The following is a 23,820-nucleotide window of genomic DNA, read 5'->3' on the forward strand; positions in this document are numbered from 1 at the left end:
GGAGAGGTCCCCTCAGTTGGTTTGCCATTGTAATCACTGCGGTCAGGGCTCCCCTCACAGCTGCAACCTCGCTTGCCCTATCACAGCTCCCTTCCACTGATGGGGTCCCTGGGGTTCAGATGGGAACACTGAGCCCTTTTTCCAGCTCACCACATGGCTGCCCAACCCGGGAAAGCCCCTCTGCTCTTGGTACCTCAATTCACCCATCTATGGGGTGAGGAATGTTGGTTGACCCCAGAGACCTCACCCCCATCCTTCAGGTGAGGTCCTCTGGCTGGGGCCCTCTGACTTGTCCTCCCTCACCATCCTAAGGTCTGGGGACCTCTTTCAGGCCTGCGGCTCTCATCTGTGCAGTGAGATCATGAGCCATCCACTGAGTTGGTGGGGGAAGTGACAGGAAGGTAACGGTGCTTACACTGTAGCTGGGGTGGAAGCCATTGTGAACATTCTGTCTGGGCGGTTTTGCTGGGGCACCCAGCCTGGGATCCATGGAGAAATCTAAGGTCAGGGAAGGTCACATAGTGAAACTTCCCAGGATATCCTTCGACGGTAAGGCCGAATTCTCCAAGATGGGAGAGCGAGGGAGCTTTACAGTCTTAGGGATGGGGATTCTATCCCGCAGCTCTTTCCCCAGGTGATGAGTCCCATCCTGGGTGGCCGGTGGCGCTCTGGGGGTGTGCGCTGCCCACCCGCAACCCCCGAGCCACCTTCGCTGAAAGCGGTCCATCCCCAGGTGCCCGGCGGCGGCGGCGAGTGGACCACCTCGCTGTTGTCCCCGCGCGAGGCGGACGCCACGGCCGAGGGCCCCATCCCGTGCCGGCGAATGCGCAGCGGCAGCTACATCAAAGCCATGGGCGACGAGGACAGTGACGAGTCCGGCGGCAGCCCCAAGCCCTCCCCCAAGACGGCGGCGCGGCGCCAGAGCTACCTGAGGGCCACTCAGCAGTCGCTGGGAGAGCAGAGCAATCCCCGCAGGTGAGCGCACAGCCCGGGCCTCTAGAGTCGCGCCCACAGGCCAGCTCCGCCCCCGGGAGCCCCGCACCAGAAGCCCTGGCCACTCGGAGTTCGGCTCCCTAAAAGGACCACGCCCTTAAAGTAAGCCACGCCCCGCGTGGGCCACGCCCCCCGGCTGTCCCCGCCTCCACCGGGCCCCACCCACTTGCGAGCTAGCCTCTGGGAAAGCCTCTTTACCTGCTTGCAACCCCTGCTCCAAGCCTCGCCTTCCAGGTGAGCCCCTCACAGGTATGCCCAACCCCTGAGAACCTGGCCTTCCTCCTCTTCGGCCGCCGGCTGAATGAATGAAGCAGCCCCGCAGATGAATCCTGCCCTCCAGCTTCAGACTCAGGTACCCTAGGTGAACCCTCCTTCAGTTTAGCCCCCCTCCTGAGATCCTCCTCCTTAGGTTGGCCCCTTCTCTTTGATGAATTGACTCCGGACAGCCCCGCCATTTGGTGAGCTACCCCACTACCCCCCTACCCCCCAGTTAAGTCCTGGCCACAGGTGAGCCTTATGCTCTGATAAAGCGTAAGGGGAGTCTCTCTAGAGACTGGCCCAGGTAAACCCTGCCCAAAGGAGCCACACCCCCAAGGTGGTTTCCCCTCCCACAGCCCCAGGAACTTCTCCAGGGGACCCTCTTCTGGCTAGAAGAGCCCTGCCCTTTGGAGGATGAGGGGGAATCCAGATGTCAAAGGGAGTGATACACAGCCTTCCCCTGCCCATTACCTCGCCTGGAATTCCTGGAATGGGGCCCAAACCTATTGTTTTAAGGCTTGAAAGAGTTAGTGAAAGTGTGAAAAATGAAATGCACTCACACAGAAAGCAACAATTAACATGTTAGAGAAGTGAGCTTTCACATGCAGAAGTCACAGTGGGGATTAGAACAGAAAAGAATGAGTAGAACACAGATGAAAGTTGTAGGCGATTCAGAACCCACTGAGGAAGAGAAACAAGTCAGAAGCAGACAAAAGACTTGGAAGGGTTAAAGGAAACGAGGTTAGTCCTAGTTCTTCAGTTCCTGGGGGCAACAGCCAAGGCTTCACTGAGAAGGTAGGCTGGGAGGACTGCAGCCATGGGAAGAGAGCAGAGCAGGTGACAGGAGCAGGGAGTCTCCTTGGCGAGGACAGAAGGCAGGGAATGGCCTCCAGGTGGGAATTCAGGACACCATGGGCTGTTTCTAGGTCTCACCCTCTCTGAGCCTTTTTCCCTAGCTTTAAGGAAAGGGGGCTGAGCTGGATGATCTCTAAGATCCCTTCTAGTCCTGACCTCCTACAATTCTTGAATGATCTGTGGGCATGGAGGTGGGAGAGGTGGGCAGGACCAGGGTACAGGCCTTGAATGAGAGCAAATTGATAATAGTAGTACAGGCATACTTCAAACCACGGTAATACAGAGAATATCCCAATAAAGTGAGTCACATGAATTTTTTTGTTTCCCAATGCATGTAAAAGCTATGTTTACATTCTAGTCTATTAGGTGTGCCATAGCATTATGTCTTTTAAAAAGTACATACCTTAATTTTAAAATGCTTTATTGCTGAAAAATGCTAAGCATCACCTGACAACTCAGGGTTGCCACAAACCTTCAATTTGTAAAAAAAAAAATTCTGCAGAGCACAGTAAGGGGAACTGCAATAAAAGGAGTATGCCTGTAGTAACAGTAATGGGGGCCATCTGTTAGCACTTGCTGCTCTCTGGGCTCTCTGCCTGCCCCAGTGCCCTTTAACCTGCATCTCTGAAACCGCCCCACAGCCCCAGCAGACAGGCATGGTGACACCCCCACTTAGAGGTGAGGAAACTGAGACTTACGGGGTGACAGCTTACCCAAGATCACCCTGGGAGGAGCCTGGGTTCCAGTCTAAGTTTGTCTATATCAAGGGCTGAGCTGTTGGCAGCTTGGATCTTACTTTGAGAGCAGTGGTGCAGAGGAGACTCGTGGTCAGGTAGTTGTGAGAAAGACTGAAGCACCAGGACTGTAGGGGAAAAGTGGTGAGTCTTCAGGAGCCTGGAGGAGGCTACCTGGACGTTCTGTCAAAACTGATGACCTTTGGGCAATCTTGGCTGGAGGTCAAGGCTTGTGGGCCTTGACAGTCTCCTCTGTCCAGCCTCTGGAATTGCCCCAGGCCTGCAGAGGAAGGCGCTGTAGAATTGAGCTGGTGTGGAGTGCCTCTGGTTTGAAACAGTCAAAAGCGAGCTTGTGCTGCCACCTCGTGACTACAGCAGACATGACCAATGAAGGCCGCCTGCACCTACGAGACTCACAAGGCATCCAAAAGCTAGGAGCTCTCCCCTTGCTCATCACCCCTCATACTACCCAGGCTGGCAGTGACTTCCATTTTCCCCTCTACCACTGGATAACCTTGGCCAGTTTTCCCACCTCTGGGCCTCAGTTTCCCAGGCTAAACAAAGAGGAGACTGAGCCCCATCTGCTCCCCATCCTCCCCAGGAGTCTGGACCGCCTGGATTCCGTGGACATGCTGCTGCCCTCCAAGTGTCCGAGCTGGGAGGAGGAATACAACCCTGTCAGTGACAGCCTCAACGACTCCAGCTGCATCAGCCAGGTGAGGGCGGTGGGGAGGCAGAAGGCCAGTGGGCTGGAGAGAGCCCCAACTCCCACCCAGGGGAAGGACCAACATCCAGGTCCAGCCTCTGCTGAGTAGTCCCAGCATGTCTGCCCTGTGCTTCTGTTTAGTCTTGGTTCCTGAAGCTGTCTGTGCATGCCTCTTCCTCACTGAGCGTCCAGTGCCTGGAGAGCAACCCCAGGGCCCGACACTGATGGCCTGAGCTGTGGCCACAGAGGGAGGGGTTGCACTACTGCTGTCCACCCAGAAGTACCGAGGACGTGGAACTGGAGACCTGGCTTTCAGTCCCAGTCTTGTCACTGACAGTGTAAACCCAGGTCAAATCCCCCGCCCCCCTTCCTGGAGCCTCAGTTGCCTGACTTATCACCAGAAGGTAATCTTTCCTATTTGAAAGGGTTGTGAGGCATCAGTGAGATAATAAACACAGTGTGCTCAGCACAGGGTAGCTACCTTGATGGTTCGTGCTGCCATCTTGCTGTATGACTTCCGGCAAGTTGCTTCTCCACTCTGGACCCCCATGTCCCATCTGCTTGGTGGATAGCTGGGCTTCCAGGACCCGGCCAGTTCTGCCAGTAATAGTGGTAAGCATGCTGTGCTGTTAATTCTCTCAACCATCAGCTCCTGGATCCCTCACCACCACCCCAGAGGGTCCATATCCATATCCCCATTTCACAGATGAGGAAACTGAGGCCCAATTAGGTAGGATCACACGGGGAGGAGGAGGCGAAACTGGGCAGAGATGGACTGTCAGGCCCAAACCTGGACCTCAGTCCCTACTGTGTTGTGCACAGTACTTTACCATTTGCAAAGGGATAGCCAGGCAAGGCTCGAGGGCTCCCTCCACAGTGTGAATGGGGGGACGAGGCCCAGAGAGGGCAGACACCTGCCAACGGTAGCACGGTGAGGCAGCAGAGACAGTCAGGTGCAGACCCAGCTGCCTCTCTAGGCAGGAACAGGCCCCAGGTCTCACTGCGTGCAGCCCCACTGCCCGGGCTAATGGACTGCTTAGAACTTTTGGACCTCAGATCCCCACCACACCATTATTCCTAGCCTGGCCAAGCTCTCCCCAGCCCCCCACCCTCAGGACTGTCATTCCCAGACTCCAAGGAGACTGACCTCAGATGGGGGGTGAGGTAGAGCCCCCCCACCCCAGCCAGGGGACCCTCTGCCCCTCCCATCCTCCAGGTCCCACCAAGTCTCACCTGAACAGTTGTGCTGGCCTCTGTGCCTGTCACCTCCAACCTATTCACGGTGGCCAGAGGGAGCTAGCAAAAGGCAGAAGTCAGATCACGTCACCTGCTCCGCACCATCCCATAGCTCCTGCCTACCCCCAGGAAAGCCAGACCCGCGAGGCCTGGCCTCCCTCTCAGAGGTAATCTCTGACATATTCTGTCACCGGCCCTGCTCCTGCCACACTGGCCTCCTTTTGCTGCTTACATCCCTCATTCCTGCCCCAGCCTCCCCATGCTTGTTCCTCCCTGGGAGCACTCTTCTCTCAGATCTTTGCACAGCTGGTTCCTCTGTGTGATCCAGGTCTTGGCTCAAATGTCACCTCAGAGAGACCTGCAGTATCACTTCCCACCTCAGGGGTGCCTGGGGCCCTGTTCCCTTACCTTGCTTCATTGTCTCAACAGCACTTCGCACTATCAAGAATTATATTTGTTTGCTTATTTATTTGGTGTCTGTCTCACCCTTAAGACTGGGAGCTCCCTGCAGACGGGGCCCTTGCTGTCTTGTCCCCAAGCAGGTGGCGCGGGGCATGAGGTGTGTGCTGGATGGACAGTGCCCTTCCCTGTCTCTCCCATCCTGTCTGTCCTCTCATCCCTCAGCTGTCTTGTCTGTGTCCCTCTGCTTTTCTCTCCTCTCATTCACATTTTTCTCTGATTCTCTCCAGTACGTCTCATCTCCATGTTTCTCTCTGGGTCTGTCTGTCTGTCTCACGTGCACCCTCTCCATCCCCCACCTGGCCTTGGCACTGGAAACACTATTTTGTCCTTTGGCCACACAAAAAGGTATATGGAATCAGCCAGGCTGGGGACACCACCGGTCTCTCCCACTACCCCCTGCCTAGCCCCAGTTCTCTTCTGGCCTAGAGTGCTCTGAACCCCCAACCCTCACCCTGTGAAGCTTGAGTGACCTGAGCCACATATGTGGCCTCAAAGTCAGAGATGTCCAATTCTGTCTGTATCTCTGAGCCTCAACTCCTGCCAGGAGAAGCTCCCCTCCCACCAGGCACTGGACTGGGTAAGCCCTGACCAGGGAAGAGAAGCCTCCAGGTTCTTCCCCTAATCTATAGATCCTGGGAGGCTACCTGCCCAGCTGACAGGCAGCAGAGAGGACATCCATGGTCCCAGAAGCCAACCCAGGAGAAACATGTATAAACCCAGTCTCAGAAGGAGTGAGCCTCCTATCCCTGGAGGAAACCAAAACCTCCTAGTAAGTGGGCCCCAGCCAGTCTGGAGAGGAGGTTAGACCAGCCCCAAGTTCTCTTGTAGCCGAGCCTGAAGACCCCTCCCCAGCCCCCAGCCTCGGTCTGCCCATAACCCTCCCCATCTCTTTCCTGCAGATTTTTGGACAGGCCTCCCTGATCCCCCAGTTGTTTGGCCACGAACAGCAGGTCAGTATGTTTGCCATTCTCTCACCGCCCCATCCCAGAGTCCAGGGCTGGGCCTAGGCACCTCAGTGTCCTGGCCCTTAACCCGGATAGCTGCAAGCAGAGCTAGCACCAGGAAAACCTCCTCCAAGGAGGATGGAATTGGGGCTCATATTGGCACCTGGACCTTTCACTCCCTGGCCCTGTCACTTCACTTCTCTGTGCCTCAGTTTCCTCTTCTCAAAAATGGAAAAGAATGAGTTAGGTTCTATGGATGAGGCAAGAATAGCCCCACGACATTAGGACAGCATTGTAATCAACTCTACTTTTTAAAAAAGAGTAACCCTAGGATAAGGGAAGGCATATCCTGAGAGATTCTAGCTCCCTCCTTGTCTTTTCCCCCAAAGCCTGGGAAAGGCCAGGCAAGACTGTTCTATTTGGACAGATCAGGGGCTGGGGACATTGGTCTCCATGTTCCAGGCCCCAGATCCTCTGACTTATCTCTTTTCTTGAATTCCATCAAGATTTTTAAGGATGTTAGGGTTCTGGAATGAATGCAGAGACTTTTCAAGTTTACCAAAGTTGGTGAAGATGATGCTGGTACTGGCACTGTCTGCCTGTCCTAAGGGTGCCCGGGGGTAGGATGCACACACATCTTACCCCCGGAAGTGGTCCTTTCCTCCCCCCATGCCCCAGCCCCAAGGCCACATGCCCTACAGAGTAGAATTAGGACTGGCCCTACATCTCCTGATTCCAGCCGTGGATGCCTGATGCACCTCCCACCTTCATTTCGGAGTTCCTCTTGATCGCACTGATGCAGAGGGTCTTTGGGGAGCCCACAGTGGGCCAGGTGATCTCTTCCTTCCTTCAACAGCCTCGTGATAAGGGTGTGATGTTTCACATATAAAACCTCCAGGGGAGGTTCCCTACACGCAGTGTACCCTTAGTGGTACACATACCAACAGCACTGACCAGCTGGCCTCTCCCCCAAGAGCTTGGGAGCATCTTAACCAACACTCACAAATCCTTGCAATCACCCCCACAGAGCTTCCTGTGATAACAGATACAGGTTATCAGGTATTTACTTTCCCCCCAACACTCTTCAAAGCATGCGATATGAATGATCTCATTTAATCTTGACCATCATTCTGTGAAATCTGGTCTCCAATTATCCCCCATTTTATATATGGGGAAACCGAGGCACAGAGCAGTTCAGTGACTCGCCCACATTCATATTGTGAGAAAATGATGGACCTGGCAGTGAAACTCTGGCCATCTAGCTCCAGAGCTGGGCCATTACTGTGCAATCCCAAAGCAAGACCTCATTGCCCTTGGCAATCACAAGGGTCTCTCAGTATACCTCCCTCAGGTTGCAATTTTGGAGGATAAACACCTATCTCTTTAATACCCCCTCCAGGTGAATTCTGGATATGTCACATGGCCTACATGTTAATTTATCAGTGCTGTCTGATAGAACCTGGTGATAATTAGAAATGTTCTATAATCCATGCTGTCCAATAAAGGTAGCATGAGCAAGTGCAATGTGGCTGGTGTAATTAGGGAACTGAAATTCTTAAAAATTATATTTAACTTGACCCTAGATAGCCACACATGGTTAATTGCTACCATATCGAACAGAGCAAATTTAGCCCTTTCCAAACATATACTCTAAATTGGGTGATGATCCCACTAGCCAGTTTACCTGGTGCAGGACCTGATAAGTTCACAGGCGTTCCACTCCATTTAGAGGAGGAAACACTGGTCTAAAGGATAGTGCTGGCCTGAGGTCACACAGCAGGTCCAGGGCAGAGCTGGCCCCAGGCCCAGCCTCATCTTTTCCTCCACGTGGTGGAGGAAACTTTTGCCCCCCTGCCCTCTTGCCCCCCTGCCCTCTTGCCCAGGTGTCTCCCAAGACCCCTAACCAGTGTCCATCTTTGGCCAACTCACTCCTCAGCTCATACTTTGTGATCCCCAGGTACCAAGATGGCCTGAGACATGGGTCAGACAGACCCTCCCAGAACTCTTGGAGGGTATATGTATGGTGAGGCCCCTCTATGCTCACAACTCCAGCTGCAGATTTGTAGGATCTTGAATGGTTTTCTCTAGAGGGACACTTAGAAACCATCCAGATGAGGTTGAGCTAAAGGAGAGATGGCAAATAGCACATATACCACCATTCTCCATATTGCCCGTGGCAGACATCACTAATCGATCCTCACTGCCACGACCCTCATTCCAGTATTATTTTCTCCCACCAGACTATTGCATCGCTTCGTCTCTGGCCTCTGCCTCCATTCCACACCCTCTATCCAACATCCATTCTATGTCACAGGGCTAGATTAATCTTCCTTAAATACACATTTGGAGTGTTGATTCTGCTACTTCCTCACTGGGTGTACCTGGCAAGTATCTTCCCCTCAGTTGCCTTCAGTTTCTTTGCTTATAAAAATGAAGGAATTGGACCATAAGATGGTAAATGTCTAGCACATCTACTGCCACCTCCCCATTCCAACCGTCAGGGCAAACATTACTAATTGAGTATAGCCTTCTTTCTGGTTGACTTCAGATGTGACCTCAAAATCTATTAGTTAATCAGTCTGAACACATAAGATATAACCTAGTTAACATCCTAGAAAGTATATTGAACAGTTTCTCCTCCATCTTAGAGATGGGAAAATTGAGGCCCAGAGAGGTGAGAGGGGCTGCCTATTTCTTAAGGGCTCCCTCTGCCCATCGCATGCCCTGAGTGAGATGGGAACAGGAAGGTGGGCTGAGTTGCAGCACCAGACTCCAGCTCTGCAGCTGAGCCCACCACCAAGCACCCCCATCCCTCCAGAATGGGTGGAGATGGCCCCTGATGCCTGCTTTTGCCCGGACAGGTCCGGGAGGCAGATCTGAGCGACCAGTACGAGGCGGCCTGCGAGTCGGCCTGCAGTGAAGCGGAGTCGACTGCGGCTGAGGCTCTAGACTTGCCGCTGCCCAGCTACTTCCGCTCCCGCAGCCACAGCTACTTGCGCGCCATCCAGGCAGGCTGCTCGCAGGAGGAGGACAGTGTTTCCCTGCAGTCCCTTTCCCCACCGCCCAGCACCGGCAGCCTCAGCAATAGTCGCACGCTTCCGAGTGAGTACCGAGGTGGGGGCGGGACTTGTTCGTTTGTTTTGCCAGGGGGGCCCCTGGGACCGTGCCTGGTGGACTGCAGGTGGATAGGAATCCATAGTGGGCAAGCCAGGAGTGGAGGGGTGGTTAGGCAAAGCAGGAGCCCTTGGGGCTGAACTTCCCACCAATTGGTAAACTGGAGCTCAAATGGGGTGTGGGGGAGGGGGTCACAGAGAGAGATGTCAACACTGGGAGTGGGGTGAAGAGGTCTAGCTTGTGAGGTACTTGGTGGCCCCTGGGTCTCTAAAACCCTGATTCAGAGCAGCCTCCTGCTGGCAGGCAGAGCTCACTGAAGCCCTACTTACCGGTTTGGATTAGTTCAGGTAGGCAAACCTGTGGGGAGAGTGGGACCCTGCAGGGAAGAGAATGGGATTTACACTGAGCCATTTCAAAGGGGTGAGTTTGCAGGTGTCTCTCATATTCACAATCAGGGACAACCTGTCCTTCCTGATACCTGTTCTGAGTTCTCTGACAATAACCCAGGGATGATCAGAGAAAAGGGGGACCCTCTCTCCCAGAGCAAGCCATGATATCAAGACCAAGGAAAATCATAGTACAGTTTCTAGCTTAGTAGACAGAACTTTGATCTCACTCTAGCAGCAACTTTTCCTCCCCGAGCTTCAGTTTCCCCATCTATAAATTGAAGCATAAACCAGACGCCAGAGAGCTCTCCAGCAGATGAAGTAAGTCTGTGCCTGGGGAGGCTTAGGTGGGTAGGGCCTTGCACGTGGTAGGAGCTGACAAGTGTAGTTGTTATTACTGGTTCTCAGTCTTGACTTGGAGCCTCCTGACAATCAAAGGCATTTGGGGTTGGATTATTGTAGGAGAAGACACTTGTTTCAAGTGCTCAGTTGGTGTTTAATATGATCAAATGAGCCTGAATCTCAAGGAATTCTATACACAAGAAACCAGCTTATTGACTGGAATGAACTTGGCTGGGGACAGAGCAAGAAACCACTGTGTTTCACTATTGCCTTTCAAATCATGGGTGATATCTGGGCAGGTTCCTGAGCTTTTCCTATCCCTTTTAGACCTTAAGGAACAGTCTCGTTTTCAGATATTGAGAGTCTGGCCTCATGTCAAAATGCCAGGCTCATCCACTTCAGACCTCATGCACCTGGTAGCTAGGGCTTGACTGGGCTGGAAAGCCCACAGTGGGGAGCTGGGCATGGTGGTCAGTGTCTCCTGGGTTCCTTGTTCACCAGTGGCCATTGCTGGTTCCTCCAGTGGGAGGGGAAGGTCGCTAGCGCAGGGGTTGTCTAGCATCAGGACTTTTCTGTGGGACAGATGCCACTTGCTGGTCTTTCTCTTAGAAAGAGGGCCTGAAGGCCCTCATGATGCCTTCTCTCCTGGCCTGGGCAGACCCCCTCCAGGCCACTGCTGCTTATTCCCCCTCAGCTTCTCCATGCAGTGGTCCCTCTCCTCCCCACTCAGCCTCTTTTTGCCAGGGGACCTGCCCCTGCCAGGCAGGCTTCTTGGACAGATTCCTCTGATGACAACTCCAGCCCTACTGTCTCCTCAGCTCGACTTAACCTATATGACAGTGGGGCCTGTGCCTTGCAAAACTCTGAAAGTACAGGGTGGTCTGCTACCCCCTTCCTTCTAGCTAACCCTGCCAGCCTCTCCATTTTAGGAGTCTCAAGCAGGCATTGGGGTTCACATTGCTTGGCCTCCAAATCCAGGGAATCTCTCTGCCCGACTCTCCCAGGTACACCATTCCAGTCCTCTAAGAGCCTTGGGTGGGAGGATCAGATTCTCCACATCACCAGGCCCAAGGGAAGTTCTCTTTCGTTTCTTTTTTTTTTTTTTTTTTGGTGGGGGTGGATGTGGGGGCACACTATGTGGCTTGCAGGATCTTAGTTCTCCAACCAGGGATCGAACCCATGCCCCCTGCAGTGGAAGCACAGAGTCTTACCCACTGGACCACCAGGGAAGTCCTGTAAGGGAAGTTCTCTAAGCAGAGGGTGAGCGTGGGGAATCAAACAGCACCTCCAACGATTTTGTTCAAATAAACCCTCATTCACCAATCTCCCCCTACCTCATTCACTCATAAATGGGCTGAGGTTGGGTGATGGGCTACATGACTCAGAACTGTTTGGAACCCTGTATTGGTCAACTATTGATACAACATTCCTGCATAACAACCACAAATGAGGTATAAAAAAAAAAGTAACATTTATTTCTTTTGCACCTCTGTGGTCAGCTGGAATGTGCTCCACATGTTTCTCACCCTCTTCCCGGGACCAAAGTGTCCTCCTGGGATCAGTGGCTTTGGCAGGCCATGTTCTTCCTGTGGTGCTGGCAGAAGCGGAGGACAGCAAGCCTAACTACACAGGCACATTTCAAGGTCCCTGCTTGCATAATATCTACAAAAATCTTATTGGTTGAAGGGGGTCATATGACTAAGCTCAAGGACAAGGGATGGAGAAATACCCTCCCACCTTTGTGTAAGAAACTGATTTATATGGTAAAGTGTGAGGATTGAGGAAGGGGTGAAGAATCAGGGTCAGTAATTCAATCTACTGTGGTCCACTTTCTTGGCCACATTTAGTCCTGTCACTCTTACAGAAAATACCCTTATCCCAAAGATCCTGAAAAGTCTCATTCAACCATAACATCAGGATGTCATGGTACACCTGAAATTAATACTGAAAATCAACTATTCTTCAGTAATAAATAAATATATTTTTAAGGAAGAAAAAAGATCTCATGATCTGTGTCAAATCTGGATTTGGCTCCTCTTGATTGAGGAACCTAAAGCCTAAAAAAGAAAAAAAAGTATCTACCTCCCACCTCCCAAACACCTCCTCTACACACACACACACACACACACACACACACACACACAGCATGCATTGGTGAAATAGGGACAGGATGACTTGCAGGTCACATTCTTGTTCAGAAGGAGGGGAGGAGGCTCAGAGACTTACTGATCCATGGCCATTGTGAAGTCCCTCTTGGCAAATGTTGGGCAAATACTCTGGGAGAGGGAATATCTCTTGATGAGGCCCAAGGTCTTGCTCCCTGGGGTTGATTCCCTAAGCCATGTTTTTCTATAGCTCTCTGGAAGCCCTTCCTTTTCCATTAGCCTTTTTTGGCCTTGTCTAAAGGAAGCACTGGAGAATATAGGTCTTTGGGCAGTTGATGAACTGTTGTTGCCTGCTTCCTGCCTGAAGGAAGTTAGGGACCCAGATGTCTTTTTACACTTTGAATGGTCTCAGTCTCTTTGGCCTAAGTGATCATTGTTTTGGCCACACACCTCCCTCAAACACTTTATGGGTTTTCTATGTATTGTATTCCACTTAACTTCCATGTTGCAAAAACTACACCATTAATTTTTAAGTTATGACAGTCTCTCTCTACTCAATTATGACTACTTTGGATACATCAGGCTTCTATGGGGCCATGCTCTAAAACTTTCTGGAAGCCCTTTTGAGCAGCTGAGAACATCTACTAAATGGTACCTTATTATTTTCAAGTATTAATAAAAGATGTTGTAACCGTGCTCTTGATTGGATCTGGCCCATATGTTATATCTTAACTGGTCATGACCTTGGTTTGGTCTTTGTCCCCAGGCTGCATATTAATTTGAGACTGATTTACTGGCTGGAGAAGTGTTGATTGATTTATTTTCCAACTTAGCCAAGTTCTGGGCTCTCTGTATTCCCTCTAAACACTCAACACTCCCTATATCTTTTATGAATTCCACTCTTTCTTGTAAGTCCTTTTCAAATCCAGCCCAGAGGCACCAGCTCTTGCTTTCAGCATTTACCTGGAAACCATCTTGCCCAAATCCATTGGTTCTCTTCAAATTACTATAGATGGACAGTTTTACCAAGCATTTGTCTCTCCATAGTGCAAGGTCACCTTTTTTCAAGCCTCCAGTAACAACTCACTGCGCACCACTTGGTCCCAGAGACAGTTCTACATATTTTTATTTTTATTGCTCATACACCCTACTCTTGGTACCAATTTCTGTATCTATCAACTATTATCACAATAATGCCATGGAACAAGCAAGCACATCTAATTTCAGCAGCACCCAATAATACACATTTGTTCTCATTCATGAGCTTTCCAGTCACCTAGTTTTGCTCTGCACGTCCTATATCCTTCTCCTCCTGGGACGAAAGTGCATTCCTGGAATCAGTGCCCAAGCCATGCCATGTGCTTTCCACGGCGGTGGCAGAAGTATAAGAGGGCTAAGCCCACTGTACAAGCACATTTCAAGTCTCCTGTGAACATCTGGTTGGTCAAAGCAAGTCACGTGAGCCCAAAGCCAAGGTCCAGGGAAATACACTCGACCTTTTGTGGGAGAAACTGCAGTTATGTAGCAAAGGGCATGAACACAGGGAAGGGTTGAGGACTGAGGCCAAAAATTCAGTCACAGCTCGTTCAGCACCTCCCATATGAATGATCCAGCACTTCTGGCTTTAAATGTAGGGGATGGCTGGGGGGAGGGGGGAGGACTTCAATTATTCTCAATTTGGGGACTTAAGCCCAAACCAAGATACTCAGGAAAGTATGGGAGGACTTCCCTGGTGGCCCAGTGGCTAAGACTCTGCGCTCCCTATGCAGAGGGCCTAGGTTCAATCCCTGGTCAGGGAACTAGATCCCGCCTGCCAAAACTAAAGATCTGGTGTTCTGCAACTAATATCTGGCACAGCCAAATTAATTAATTACTTTTAAATTAAAAAAAGAAAAAAAAAAAAAAAGTATTGGTAGCAACATCTGATACCTCCCCAGACATGTGTGCACATATATACCTATTTGTGGACATATATAAGATTCTATACCCTTAGACCTCTATGAAAACATATAAAAGCATATACACATTGGTGTTCTCACATGTATGCACACACATACACCTAATCTCTACATACAGTTGCACATGCTCTCACATATGTGTGTATGTCTTCTTCAAGGCTCATGCCACCTCCACACCAGTGAGGAAATTGTGCCCCTACCAGATTGGAGCCACCAAAAACATCTCCCCCCTCCCCGCCGCTCTGTTTCCCCACTCAGCCCTCCATCCAAGTCTCCATAGTGACCACTACATTCTTGCTTCTCTCTACGCTAACCTCTGACTCCCTCATGCTCAGCAGGTAGACTCACCTGTCTTGCAGGGAAAAGCAAAGTCACCAGATTTTCAGACCTCTGCCCAGAGCTGCAATTGGTCCCTTAGGTACCTTAGTGCTGGGTTAGGAAAGACACTTAACTGTCATCTGTTGCAAAATTATCATGTCACACAATTTTTATTAGGCTTAGATCCTGTACTGCCATCTGCCACAAACATGTCATAATAAATGTATAATTCAATTATGTCTATTTTGTGAATAGCACCCTCTCCTATATGTGGCATCCTTAATCTGTGTACAACCTGTACCACCGTACATGGCAGTCTTGCCGGCCACCACCTCCCTCATTACAGACACACCCTAATATGCACAGGCACCCCCTCCTGCAGCCACTGTCTCCCTGCAGGGGTCTCCTGCTCAGAAGGCTACCCCCTGTCCTCAGCATATGTCTCCAAGAAGTGAGCCCACCGAGGACTCTTCTGAGCCCCCAAGTTGCTAAGGGGCATGAAAGCTCTTTGTCACTGTCACGTGGGCACATATGCTCTCGGGCCATCAGCCGGTAAGTGGGAGATGTGGGGGGTAATTATTGAGACAGTGAGAGCCTGGCAGTGGCGGGCCCCTCCCCAGTGGCCATGGGCAAGGCATGAAGCTGCCCACCCACCCGCTGGGAACTGGCCAACTTCCCAGCTGCCAGCGCTGCCTCCACAGACACCCCCCCTTTCCCTCCCCCTTTCTGACCCAGATTCCACATTCCAGAAATAGCTCTGGCAGGTGACTGGCAGGCGGGGGTCAGCCCCTACTGGGATGGTGGGGGAAGCAGCAGATACATGTTTAGGTACCTACACATGCCCCTCCCCAGCCACAGGACCTGCCGGGAAGGCCCCTGGGTAACCCTCAGTCTGCCCCATCCTCCGTCCTCTTTCTGCACTTCTGAGAAAGAAAAGAACAGAGAACGCCCTCCCTCTCACTCCTCCCATCTCTGACTCTGCCCACCTCCTTTCCTCTCCTCCCCCCCACCCTCCCTCCATCCCTTTCTCCCAGCTTCCCCTCCCCACCATCATCTTAGCCTTCTGTCTGTCTCCCTCAGCCCTATTTCTCCCCACCACCCTCTCTCCTGTTTTCCTCTCCATTTCTGGCCTTTCTCCCTCCCCAGCCTGTCTCTCTCGCACTCCCTCTGAATCACAAGAGAGGCTGTGACATCACTCAGGAGCCGCGATGGTGGTGGGCTGCAGGGTGATGCCCACCACCTGCCCCTGCCCTGAGCCAGCTGCATTCTCTGCACGGGCACATGGGTACACGTGTGTACACACAGAGGTCCACACACCTGGGGTCACTCTCTGGTGGTGCTTGAGGCTCTAGGGTGAGCTGGGATAGGTTGCTGGCCTGGGAAACATCCTGGATCCTTTTGGATCTAGTTTCTGCTCTGCTAAGTCACTCTGGGTGGGTCCTGGCCCCTTTCTGTGCCCCAGATTCTCCATCTATGTTTTGAGGCTTGGATTTGGAGACCACCAAACACCGCCTATCTGAGTCACAGAATGCTCTGTCCTCCTTTCTTTGTTCCCTCTCCCCTCCCCCGGAACTCCCCCAGTTTCTTCTCTGATTCATTCTCTTCTGCACAGACACAGGAAGGGAGGCTGACAAAATTCCAGTAAGCAGCCAACCTTCCAGGCGGCCTCGTCCCCCAAGCCCTCTCCCAGGCCTGACCCTCCACAGTCTCTGATTATCACGCTATAGGCTCCTGTCAGGTTGGACACTCCAGTATCCAGAGTGTCAGGGCAGAGAGGAACCTCAAAGACCATCATGTCCAGCGATGCAAATAGGCTTCAACTCACGTGTCATTCCTGATCCCTGGAGCTCAGGACTGAGAGTGAGTTAAGCAGAGAAGCGTGGCACCATTGATTAGTGATGTCTGCTTTGGCCAGGAGAGTTGCATTTATCTGACATTCCTGATTTAGCCCAGTTAATCATGCGCACACACATACACACACACGTGTGTGCACACATACATATTGACGGATATTTTACAAAGAAACTGTAGCCTAGAAGAGGTGAGTATCAAGTCAGGGTAACCCAGTTAGTAGGTCAAGGAGCTCTTCCCCTGCCCCGGGTCAGCCTGACTTGAGTTCCCCACTATTCTGTGGGTGTTGAGGGGTGCTCATCCAAGGTTCTGGTAAAGAGCTGCAGTGTGGTCACAGGAGTTTCAAGAAGAATCATCTGGCAACATGGGCAGGATGGATTGGAGGCTGTGCAGTGGCCCAGGCAAGGCCCAGGGAGCTTGGGCAGGGAACATAGTCAGAGAATAATGCAAGTGTCCAGGAGACCTTCCTAGAGTGAGTGATGAGGAGCCAGAATTCCTGCCTCCTGAACAAGGGCCCTCTCCACAGAGGGCACTGGGCAGAATGGGGCCTTCCTCCCTCCTTGGACCTCCTTGGGCCTTCCTTCCTCCCAGCCTTGGACCAGGAAGTCCCTGGTTAACTGAGCCACTCTCCTAAGTCCCATTTTTAGGCAGACCCGTAGAACCTTCTCAGGGAAACAGTGATTGGGCTGGTGGGCAGGCTGGGAACCCCAGGTTTCTGAATGAGACAAAAATATCCCTTACTCCCTCAAGGGTAGAGAGGTCAGGCCAAAGGAGGAGAGACTAAGGTGCTTACATTGAACTGTGGAGGCCCTAGAGTGGTGATGCAGGACAGGAGCCTTGCCATGGGGCATCCCTTTCATTGACTAGATGTTTACTGATCCCCTACCATGAGCCAAGTGGTGGTGTAGGACCAGGAACACCTCAGTGAACAAAATGGAAACCCTGGCCTTCATAGAGAGTATGCTCTTGTTGGGTGCAGATGGGTGGGTTGGAGGACAGACAAAGCAGTCAGTATAAATAATGCAAGTAAGTATATGGGGTTTTAAAAAAATATTTCTTTCTTTTGGCTGTGTCAGGTTGCAATCTTCATTGTGGCATGGTCTTTTTGTGGTTGTGGTGCAGGGCACATCGTGGGCTTAGTTGCCCTGGTATGTAGGATCTTAGCTCCCAACCAGGGATTGAACCCATATCCCCTGTGTTGGAAGGCAGATTCTTAACCCCTGGACTACCAGGGATGTCCCCTAAGTACATGGCTTATTGGAAAGCAGTGTAGGGCAAGGAGTACTGGGAGTGCCAGCAGGGAGAGGGGAGGGATATTGCAGCATAAATAGGGTACCAGGGTAGACCTCATTGAGAAACATGTTTGAGCAAACTCTTGAAGGAAGTGAGGGAGGAAGTAGTGGTGGGTACTCCAGGCTGGGAGAAGAGTGGTACAAATGCCCAGAGGCAGGAGGGCTCAGTAGCTGATGGAGGCCAAACAGGGCTGGGTGTGGTTGGGACACAGCAAGACAGGCAGGCTGTGCTTTGGGGCTTCCTGAATTTTCCTACGTAATCAATCTAAAGAATAAGTGAATGATATAGGTGTAGCCTAATGACTGTGAGAAGGGCAGAGTAAGCTAGTATTTTTCAAAGTGCCTAGGGCAGTGCCTGGCATCAATATTAAAAGCAAACGGTTGCTTTTAATATTTTTGTTGTTGCTGTTTGGTCACTCAGCCATGTCTGACTCTTTTGTGCCCCTATGGCAGTAGCCCGCCAGGTTGCTCTGTCCATGGGATTTCCCAGACAAGAATCCTGGAGCAGGTTGCCATTTCTTTCTCCAGGGGATCTTCCCAACCCAGGGATCCAACCCGCATCTCCTGCGTTGCAGGCAGATTCTTTAGCACCAAGCCACCAGGGCAGCCCGCTGTTATCATTATAACTTAATGCAAAAATCACAACAGTGGTATTGGAAAGACTGTATCATCTTCAGTAAATTTTTCTCCATTTTACATTTGGAAAACAGAGGTGCAGAGAAAGGCAGGGGCTTGTCTAGGTCACTTAGCAAGGCAGGTCGGGGAGCAGAAACTGGATATGCAGATGGTAGACCTACTGTAGGTGCAGCCTAGAGGGATGAGGCCCGGAGCAAGGGCCCGGACTGTGAGTAGGGGGACTCACAGGGGCAAGGCGGGGACTCAATGAAGTGGGGAAGCTCCATGAGTTGTGAAGGGAGTGACTTAGGAATTTACACAGCTCCTACTGCACTTGGCCCTCCAAGGTATCGTGGATGTAATGGTTTTATTTTACTAAAGAGGAAACTAAGGTTCAGGAAGTTGAATGAACATCTTGTCCAAGGTCACAGAGCCCTCCTGAGGCTGAGCAGGGATTAGAACCCAACCTGCAAGACCCCAGATGAGCACAGCAAAACCAGGAGGGAGCGGTGGGGACACTAGAAACCCTTAGGACGTAGAGTCCATAGTATTGGGAGGCTAATTTGACCACACACAGGTGAGACGACCCGCTTGTGCGGAGCCTCTGCTTCCCCTGGGGAATATCCAGGTGTAGCCACGATAAACTGGTACAGACTCCCGGGCCCCTCGCTCGTCAGGGAGCATGCGTCTCGTTCCAGCTGGAACCGGTTTGGTGGGGGCGGCTGGAGGGGCGGAGTCCCGGGTGCTCAGGCACGCGCGTGCTGACGTGGGCGCGCGCTCCCTCGCAGGGTTGGGCGGCCTGGGCGTGGGCTGGACTGAGCGCCCCGCGCGCTTGCGCACCCGCCCTGCCGGGCGCGCGCGACGGGCCACGTGCCGAAAGGGCCGCGCGCGCCCCCGCCCGCCCCGGGAGTCCCGAGCGACGCGCGCGCGCGTCTGACGCGGGGGGCGGGGCGGGGCGGGGCCGGCGCGGGGCTTTAACCCAGAGGCCCCGCCCCTCGGGCGTACAAAACCGGAGCCTCGGGCCGGGCCGCGTGAGGGAGGAGGGTGAGTGCCCGCCGCTGGCCGCAGCTGCCGCCAGCCCGTCCGTCACTTCGTCGGTCTGTCCGGTCCACGTCGTCGCCGCCGCCGCCGCCTCAGCCCGGACGCCTGGGGCCCGCCCAGCGCCGCTCAGAGCAGCCGCGGCCCCGCGAGGAGACGGGCGCCGCCCCCGCCCGGCCCTGCCCCCGCCCTCCTCCCAGTCTGTCCGTCCGTCCGTCCTCCCTCCCGCTCGCGCTTCCGTCCTTCTGTCCAGCCACCGACCCTGGGGCCCATCTCCCCGCTCCGCCCGCTTTGTCTCTCCCTGGCTCGCTGTCTCTTTGTCTCTGCCCTCGCGCTGCCTCCCAGCCCCTCCCTCGCTCCCCGATCTCGGGTCCCCCTCAAAGCGCTCTTCTCATCCCTCAAAGTCTCCCTCTCGGAGCGCCCCTGTTCTTCGGGACTCCCTCTCTGAGCGCCCTCTCATCTTGTGGGGAGGGGGCTTTCTTTCAGAACACCTTTCATACTCCCCGCACATCCCTTGGGGATCCTCCCATCTGTCCCCCACACCCCGGGGGTCTTGCCTCCTCTTAGCCCTCCTTTCTGCAGGCTTTTGCCTCTTTTGGTGTCCCCCCTGTACGCTGGGACCTCTGATCCCTTGGGGTCTCTCCTTGGGAACCCCGAAGCTCCCCAGCTCCCTGACTTCCGTACCCCCTCCCTGCCTTTCCTTGGTTTGTGCCCCAGTCGTTGTTCTCTGTCAGGACTCCGCGCCCCCCAGCCCCCTGGGTCGGGGTCCCCTGCTTTGCTCTCCCTGTCTCTCCCTGTCCTCACATCTGTCTTGCTGGTGTCACCGCTCGATGTCTCTTGCGCTGCAGACCCCTTTTTGAGGCTTCTCCTCTGCCGGGGTCTCTTGCCCCCCACCCACCCACCCCCCACCGCGCTTTCTCTGCCCCGTCTCCCTGTCTCCCCTTCTCTCCGCTCCTGTGTCTCTCCCTCTCCCCTTTTCTGTCTTTGCCGGTCTCTGGGTCTCTGACCCCCATCCGGCCCTCATGGCTTTGTGTCTGGAGCTCTTGAAGCAATGTGAGTGGTGGGGTGTCCGGGTCGGGCCGGAGTCCGCCCGCAGGCTGGCCGCGGCCGAGGCTCCATGGGGTTGGCGCTGGGGCGAGGGCTGGCGCTGGGGACTCCCCACCAAGAGGGCAAGGGGAGAGGGGCCGGGCTGTCTGGCAGAGGTGGGAGTGGGGGCCCTTCCTGCTCTGAGGCTTCTGCTTTAGTTGCTTGTGTGTGTGTGGACCGTGCCACGGGCTGGGCATCCCTGCCCGCTCGGCCATGCATGGCCTGGCATTTTGGAATCGCTTGTGGGAAGGCCTGGGCTATTTTGGAGCCAGCAGGATGTGATATCACTTGGGCGTTTATTTAGACCCGACTGGGGGTGGGGGCTGCGTTCTTGCCAACTTGAGTAATCAAATTTTGCAGGGGGGTGCGGCCTCCTAGGCAGCCGGGCTGTGAGGTTTGGGGCCAGAACTTGTAAGCCACCAGACTGGGCAGGTGAACCAGGGTTTATGTTGCCTTGGTCTTGCCGAGACCGTAGGTCAGGGTGAGGGGAGAAAGGAGTTGTTCTTCACCTGACCACCCTTGAGGTTTGGGCGTGGTGGTCTAAGACCTCTGGGGCCATGGGTCTGCCAGCCTCAAACCTTGTGACCTTGAATGAGACCCTCAACCTTTCCCAGCCTCAGTTTCTCCATCTGTAAAAAGGGAATAGTTGTGTCAATCTCACAGGGTTGTCATGAAGATCAAATGAAATATCTGTAAAGACACTGTGGGAACTGCCAGCCTAGCTCTAACCTGAGCCCCACAGAGGGGAAGCAGCTAGTTCATGGGCACACAGGCTAGTTCATGGCAGAGTTGGGACGGGGATCTGGGCCTGGGACGCCCTGGTCCAGAGTTCTTCACCCCAAAGTCCATTGCCACCTATTATTCAGAAATACACCTGCCCTGCCAATAGGCCAGGGAACCAGCTGTCCCCGTTTATGCCCCAATTCCCAGTTGTTGTTTTTCAGTTTGTAAAGGTAGGTGGTGTGCCCAGTGGGATGTCTGTGTTGGGAGGCTGTCGGGTTTTCCGTGTTCCATCCCATTGTTGTTTAAGGGTGGTCCTGCTTGTCCAGTGGCACTTGGGAATAAAGTCAGTCAGTTTGTGGTTGTGAGCCCCACCTGCTTTGCCGGCTTCCAGTACAGCAGGGGAACAAAGGCCCTGGCTGAGAGATGCTTCGCAGACAGCTGGGGTCCGCTGTCAGGGAGCCTCAGACATCCTAGAACTTTGGAGCAGGAGATCAGATCAGCTATGATAGCTCCCTTGTCTTACAAACAAGGTCCAGAGAGCACAGAGGGTTCAGCCAGGACTCCTGCATCCTCTTCTGTAGCACTGCCAGACCGGTCACAGTCAGGCGGGTGTCACCTGCTTACTGGTGTATAATGACAATTTCCAACATCCATTGACCTTTTATTGTGGGCCCCGAGCTTGACATGTTACACAGATTTCTTGCAGTGGGGAGGAGAAAGGGCTTGGTTTCTGGTCTAGAAGTGGGAGGATCAGGGTGTGGTCCCCACATCGCACCGTCTCAGGGAGGCTGCTTTTCCCTGGGCTTCAGCTTCCGTATCTGCAACATGGGAATGATCTTCCTTGTCCTCAGACTGATTCTGAAATCATGGATCCCTAAAGAAATTCTGGGTGGCAGACTGCCAAGGTTCTATTCTCGGCTCTGATGCTAAGATGCTGTGTGACTTCAGACAAGTGTCTTCCTCTATCTGTATTTTTCCTTCAAAAAAATGAGGAAGTTGGGTGTTGTGGACTTGGAGGTACTTTCAGCTCCGACATTTGAGGATTTTTTTTTTAAACACCTGTGGTTTTTTTTATTTTTTTAATTATGAATGACATTTGAGGATATTGAGGTAACTGAAGGGCCACCTATTTGTACCTACATCTTGTCTTACCTGTAAAAGTGCGTGTGATCACAAAATAACAGAATGTGTTGAGCGCTGCCAGGTGTGTGCTGATGATACACTGTGGGCTTTCATCAGAGAGAGACCTTGCCCGGGCAAAGAGATCAGAGACACTTCCAGAAGGAGGCAGTGCTTGAGCTGGGCCCCTGTACCCAACACGTTCTGCCTCTTACAGGAACTGTTCCAAACGAAAGAAAGAGTGTGGGGTTTTGAGTCAAAAATGCCTGGTTTTAATTGTTCTCCACTCACTGCGGGTGTAATCTTGGTCTAGTTACTCTCTTTCAACTTCGGCTTCTTCATCTGGACTCAAGATAATCATATTTACACTGCAGGGTCATGGTGAGGATTAAGTGAGCTTCTATATTTAAAAATACCTAGTACACAGTAGGTGACTTCTCAGGTAGCCCAGTGGTAAAGAACCCGCCTGCCAGTGCAGGAGATATGGGTTCAATTCCTGGATCAGGAAGATCCCCCTGGAGAAGGAAAGGGAACCCACTACAGTCTTATTGCCTGGAAAATCCCATGAACAGAGGAGCCTGGTGGGCTGCAGTCTATGGGATCACGATGAGTCCTTCACGATTTAGCAACTGCGCACGTGTGCAATACACAGTAGGCATTTAATAAATGGGAGCCTTCACCTCCAAGTAATATCTGGATCCCTTTTTCCTTTGTGGGAACAAGACAGAGGCCCAGCCTCTCCCACTACCCCGCTGTTGCTGGGGTTCAGGTAACCAGGAAAGCACCTTCTGGCTGTTCTGATGTATAATAGCAGTAATCCTCTAATCTCTCCCTCGCTGTGTGAGACCTTGTATAATCTGCCAGGCTCTTTCCATGCTCATTGTTCCCCACAACAGTCCTGGGAGGAAGTCAGAAGCCAGTGGAGTTCTCCCTGTTTCACAGGTGAATGAAGCATAGGGGGCCCAGGGAGGGCCTTGTGCCCAGGCCTCTTGACTTTTCTTCCCCTGCAACCACAGTGTTGCTCCACATTTACTGCTGCCTGGTAGCCTACCCCTCGGCCACCTTCTCTCCATCTGGCATTTGTTCTGCCAGGAGGGTTTGCTTGACATTTCCCCAGCCTCTGAGCTCATCTCAGATTTAAAGAGACTAGCTTGAGTTCGGGTGGGGACTGAGTCACCACCTTCCTCCACTTTCTTACCCTGAGCTGCAGCCACACATGTCCAGAGGGCCACCACCGTAGACCTGCTGGTCATAGACCCTGCATACAACAGGCGTTCCTCCCAGAAGTTCAGGTGGCACTCTCTGGGCTCTCCGGGGAGGGCAGGCTGCAGGGAGGCTCCATATGTATTTCTTCACGCCTAGGGGTTCTGGAAGCACAAGCCACACTGAGTTGTTGCCTGGCCTCTCCTGCTTCTAGCCCTTGTGTGCTCTACCCTCCCCCGTGGTACCTCGCTTCCCTTGGAGGCCACATAGTCACATGCCTCCTCTTCCAAGAAGTCTGTGATTGCTGCCTCTGGCTGGAGTCAGATTGTGAATTTAGTCTGCACTCGATGAAAGTGTGACCTTGAAGATCGCCTCTCTCTGCCTCCGTTTCCTCATAAAATTTAGGCTCCACATCTTGACACAGTTCAGGCTTCTGAGCCTATCCCCAAAGGGTCTCAGTTGACAGGTCTGGGGGCAGGAAT

The 23,820-nt window shown here is 52.9% G+C and overlaps 1 protein-coding gene across 5 annotated transcripts in view; it reads left to right on the forward strand.

Annotated features, from left to right (window-relative positions):
• DLGAP4 (DLG associated protein 4) overlaps nt 1-23,820 on the forward strand; it is a 143,186-nt gene that overhangs the window by 57,129 nt on the left and 62,237 nt on the right. For 3 of the 5 annotated variants that reach the window (XM_019972357.2, XM_019972356.2, XM_070801613.1), the window contains exons 3-6: nt 734-975; nt 3,442-3,556; nt 6,144-6,194; nt 9,050-9,290. In XM_019972357.2, coding sequence (XP_019827916.1) covers nt 734-975; nt 3,442-3,556; nt 6,144-6,194; nt 9,050-9,290 — 649 coding nt within the window. Of the gene's footprint in view, nt 1-733; nt 976-3,441; nt 3,557-6,143; nt 6,195-9,049; nt 9,291-19,365; nt 20,261-23,820 lie in introns of those variants that run through there. The other 2 variants (XM_070801612.1, XM_019972358.2) reach the window with 2 other exon arrangements.

This window comes from Bos indicus, chromosome 13 (genome assembly GCF_029378745.1).
Source record: "Bos indicus isolate NIAB-ARS_2022 breed Sahiwal x Tharparkar chromosome 13, NIAB-ARS_B.indTharparkar_mat_pri_1.0, whole genome shotgun sequence".
NCBI classification, from domain to species: domain Eukaryota; kingdom Metazoa; phylum Chordata; class Mammalia; order Artiodactyla; family Bovidae; genus Bos; species Bos indicus.